The sequence below is a fragment of the Oncorhynchus gorbuscha genome, unplaced genomic scaffold (genome assembly GCF_021184085.1).
Source record: "Oncorhynchus gorbuscha isolate QuinsamMale2020 ecotype Even-year unplaced genomic scaffold, OgorEven_v1.0 Un_scaffold_1542, whole genome shotgun sequence".
NCBI classification, from domain to species: Eukaryota; Metazoa; Chordata; class Actinopteri; order Salmoniformes; family Salmonidae; genus Oncorhynchus; species Oncorhynchus gorbuscha.
In genome coordinates this window covers 125993-130000 of record NW_025746288.1, presented here as the reverse complement: position 1 = coordinate 130000, position 4008 = coordinate 125993, and the positions used below count along the sequence as shown (strand labels likewise).

Sequence of the window (4008 nt, the reverse complement as noted above, 5' to 3'; positions counted from 1 at the left end):
CCACCCACACAGATATCCACTCATCCCACCCACACAGATATCCACTCATCCCCACCCACACAGATATCCACTCATCCCACCCACACAGATATCCACTCATCCCACCCACATACAGATATCCACTCATCCCCACCCACACAGATATCCACTCATCCACACACACACACACACACACACACACACACACACACACACACACACACACACACACACACACACACACACACACACACACACACACACACACACACACACACACACACACCAGCTGATATCTCAAAGTGCTGTACAGAAACCCATCCTAAAATCCCAAACAGCAAGCAATGCAGGTGTAGAAGCACGGTGGCTAGGAACAACTCCCTAGAAAGGCCAAAACCTAGAGAGGAGCCAGGCTCTGAGGGATGCTACACACACATCACAACTGATGCTACCAGACTGGTATTATGATATACTGAACCTGCAGTCAGCATTTCATTGGACGGTGTTTACCATGTGACTAGGAACAACTCCCTAAAAGGCAGGAACCTAGAGAGGAGCCAGGCTCTGAGGGATGCTACACACACATCACAACTGATGCTACCAGACTGGTATTATGATATACTGAACCTGCAGTCAGCATTTCATTGGACGGTGTTTACCATGTGACTAGGAACAACTCCCTAAAAGGCAGGAACCTAGAGAGGAGCCAGGCTCTGAGGGATGCTACACACACATCACAACTGATGCTACCAGACTGGTATTATGATATACTGCACATTTTAAAAACGGGCCCTCCACCTCCTCCCCAATAGTGTAAATATTATACTATAACTGGTGTCTTCCTGTATTATGTTGATGCTAAAATGTTTATTCTACTGAGACATTTACTTTTGTTCAAATTCTTAAATGTGTTTTTTTGTGTTTTTTTTTGCCCTGTCACGAATGAACCTGCAGTCAGCATTTCATTGGACGGTGTTTACCATGTGACTAGGAAAAACTCCCTAGAAAGTGTTTACCATGTGTATCATGTACATACGACTGATACAACTAGAAGCTGCCTGTGTCTGTTAACTGTCTGTCAGTCAGTCAGTAAGCAGGTCAGTCAGTCAGCAAGTCAGTCAGTCAGCTAGTCAGTCAATCAGCTAGTCAGCCAGTCAGCTAGTCAGGCAGTCAGCTAGTCAGTCAGTCAGTCAGCTAGTCAGTCAATCAGCTAGTCAACCAGTCAGTCAGTCAGCTAGTCAGTCAGCTAGTCAGTCAATCAGTCAGCTAGTCAGTCAGTCAGCCAGCTAGTCAGTCAGCCAGCTAGTCAGTCAGTCAGTCAGTCAGCTAGTCAGTCAGTCAGCTAGCCAGTCAGTCAGCCAACTAGTCAGTCAACCAGTCAGCCAGTCAGTCAGTAAGTCAGTTAGTCAATCAGTCAGTCAGCCAGTCAGCCAGTCAGCCAGTCAGTCAGTCAGTCAGCCAGTCAGCCAGTCAGCCAGTCAGTCAGTCAGTTAGTCAGTCAGTCAGTCAGTTAGTCAGTCAGTCAGTCAGTCAGCCAGTCAGCCAGTCAGTTAGTCAGTTAGTTAGTCAGTTAGTCAGTCAGTCCGTCAGTTCGTCAGTTATCCATCCAGCCATCAGTCAGCCAGTCTGTCTGTAGGTGCCGCAGTTACCTAGTCAGTTAGTCAGTCAGTCAGTCAGCCAGTCAGTTAGTCAGTTCAGTCAGTCAGTCAGTCAGTCAGTTAGCCAGTCAGTCAGCCAGTCAGTCAGTCAGTCAGTCAGTCAGTCAGTTACTTAGTCAGTTAGTCAGTCAGTCAGTCAGCCAGTCAGTTAGTCAGTTACCCAGTCAGCCAGTCAGTCAGTCAGTCAGCCAGTCAGTTAGTCAGTTAGTCAGCCAGTCAGTCAGTCAGTCAGTCAGTCAGTTAGTCAGTCAGTTAGTCAGCCAGTCAGCCAGTAGTCAGTTACCTAGTCAGTTAGTCAGTCAGTCCGTCAGTCTATCCATCCACCCAGTTAGTCAGTTACCCAGTCAGTAGTCAGTCAGTCAGTCAGTCAGTCAGTCAGTCAGTCAGTCAGTCAGTCAGTCAGCCAGTCAGTCAGCCAGTCAGTCAGTCAGTCAGTCAGTCAGTCAGTCAGTCAGTCAGTTAGTCAGTCAGTCAGTCAGCCAGTCAGTTAGTCAGTTAGCCAGTCAGTCAGTCAGTCAGCCATTCAGTTAATCAGTTACCCAGTCAGTCAGTCAGTCAGTCAGTCAGTCAGTCAGTCAGTTACTTAGTCAGTTAGTCAGTCCAGTCAGCCAGTCAGTTAGTCAGTTACCCAGTCAGCCAGTCAGTCAGCCAGTCAGCCAGTCAGTCAGTCAGTTAGTCAGTTAGTCAGTCAGTCAGTCAGTCAGTCAGTCAGTCAGTCAGTCAGTCAGTTAGTCAGTCAGCCAGTCAGCCAGTCAGTCAGCCAGTCAGTTACCTAGTCAGCCAGTCAGTCAGTCCGTCCGTTCAGTCATCCATCCACCCATCCTCTCTCTGGCTGTAGGTGCCGCAGTTACCTCAGTCAGTCAGTCAGTCAGTCAGTCAGTCAGTCAGTCAGTCAGTCAGTCAGTTACCCAGTCAGCCAGTCAGTCAGCCAGTCAGTCAGTCAGTCAGTCAGTCAGTCAGTCAGTCAGTTACTTAGTCAGTTAGTCAGTCAGCCAGTCAGCCAGTCAGTTAGTCAGTTACCCAGTCAGCCAGTCAGTCAGTCAGTCAGTCAGTCAGCCAGTCAGTCAGTTAGTCAGTTACCCAGTCAGTCAGTCAGTCAGCCAGTCAGTCAGTCAGTCAGTCAGTCAGTCAGTCAGTCAGTCAGTCAGTCAGTCAGAGAGTCAGTTCTAGTCAGTCAGTCTGGATGGAGTCACCAGTCAGCCAGTGGCCTCAGTTACCCAGTCAGTCAGTGACCAGTCAGTTGAGTTACCCAGTCAGCCAGTCAGTCACAGTCAGTCAGTCAGTCCGGTCTATCCATCCACCCATCCTCTCTCTGGCTGTAGGTGCCGCGTGCACGGGGACACTACACACACACGTCGTCTGAGGAGAGACTGTGTCTGGTGTTCAAACTGGATGGAACAGTCACCTCCTTCTGTGACCTGAACACAGGGAGCACACACACACACACACACACACACACACACACACACACACACACACACACACACACACACACACACACACACACACACACACACACACACACACACACACACATGCACAAACGCAAAAACACACACGCAAGAACACACACGCAAGAACACACACGCACGCACACATGCACAAACACAATGTTAACCCTTCCCTCTCCTCTCCCTCCCTCTCCCTCTTCCTCTCCTCCTATTTTCTCCTTCCCTCTCCCGCTCCTCTCCCTCTCCTCCCCCTCTCCTCCCCTCTCCAGGTGAGTTCGGGGGGTCTGGCTACGTACTTGAAGAAGGATCAGGAGGTGTGGTTAGAGACCAACGATTACAACGGCATGACGGGAAAACCTGAAGGGAACAGTCTCTTCTCTGGTTTCCTGCTCTACTCTCACTAACCTGAAGGGAACAGTCTCTTCTCTGGTTTCCTGCTCTACTCTCACTATATATATCTCTCTCTCTATCCCTCCATCCATCCATCCAATCAATCAATCAATCAATCAATCAATTAATGAATTACTTAATAATGTTCTTCTATTATTCTGTTTTGAACAGTAAAGGCGTTTTAACTCATGAGTTTTGGTGTTGTTATTATCCATTGCTTTAACGGCATTTTGATTACATGAATCAAGGTCAACTGTGTTTTTATGCTGAACAGGAACAATCTCCATGTTTACCGTTGTGATCTTCACCAGGGTTAGATCAAACACGTTTCAATTCCAGTAAATTCAGAAGGTTTCCTCATTTTAAACCATTCAACAGAATTGGTATTGTGATTTCAGTGTACTTCCTGAATTGACTGGAATTGAAATAGAATTGTCCCAACCCTGCAATCCACAATGCTGTGTTTAAAAAATAACCCTATTCCCTATATAGTGCACTACTTTAAACCACAGACCTATGGCCCCTATTCC

The 4008-nt window shown here is 47.7% G+C and overlaps 1 protein-coding gene across 1 annotated transcript in view; it reads left to right on the top strand.

Annotated features, from left to right (window-relative positions):
* LOC124023202 (complement C1q subcomponent subunit C-like) overlaps positions 1-3670 on the top strand; it is a gene marked incomplete at its 5' end in the record, with an annotated part of 6502 nt that extends 2832 nt beyond the window's left edge. The window contains one exon of the mRNA XM_046337737.1: positions 3274-3670. Coding sequence (XP_046193693.1) covers positions 3274-3492 — 219 coding nt within the window. The remainder of the gene's footprint in view (positions 1-3273) is intronic.
* Between the last annotated feature and the right edge of the window lie 338 nt (positions 3671-4008).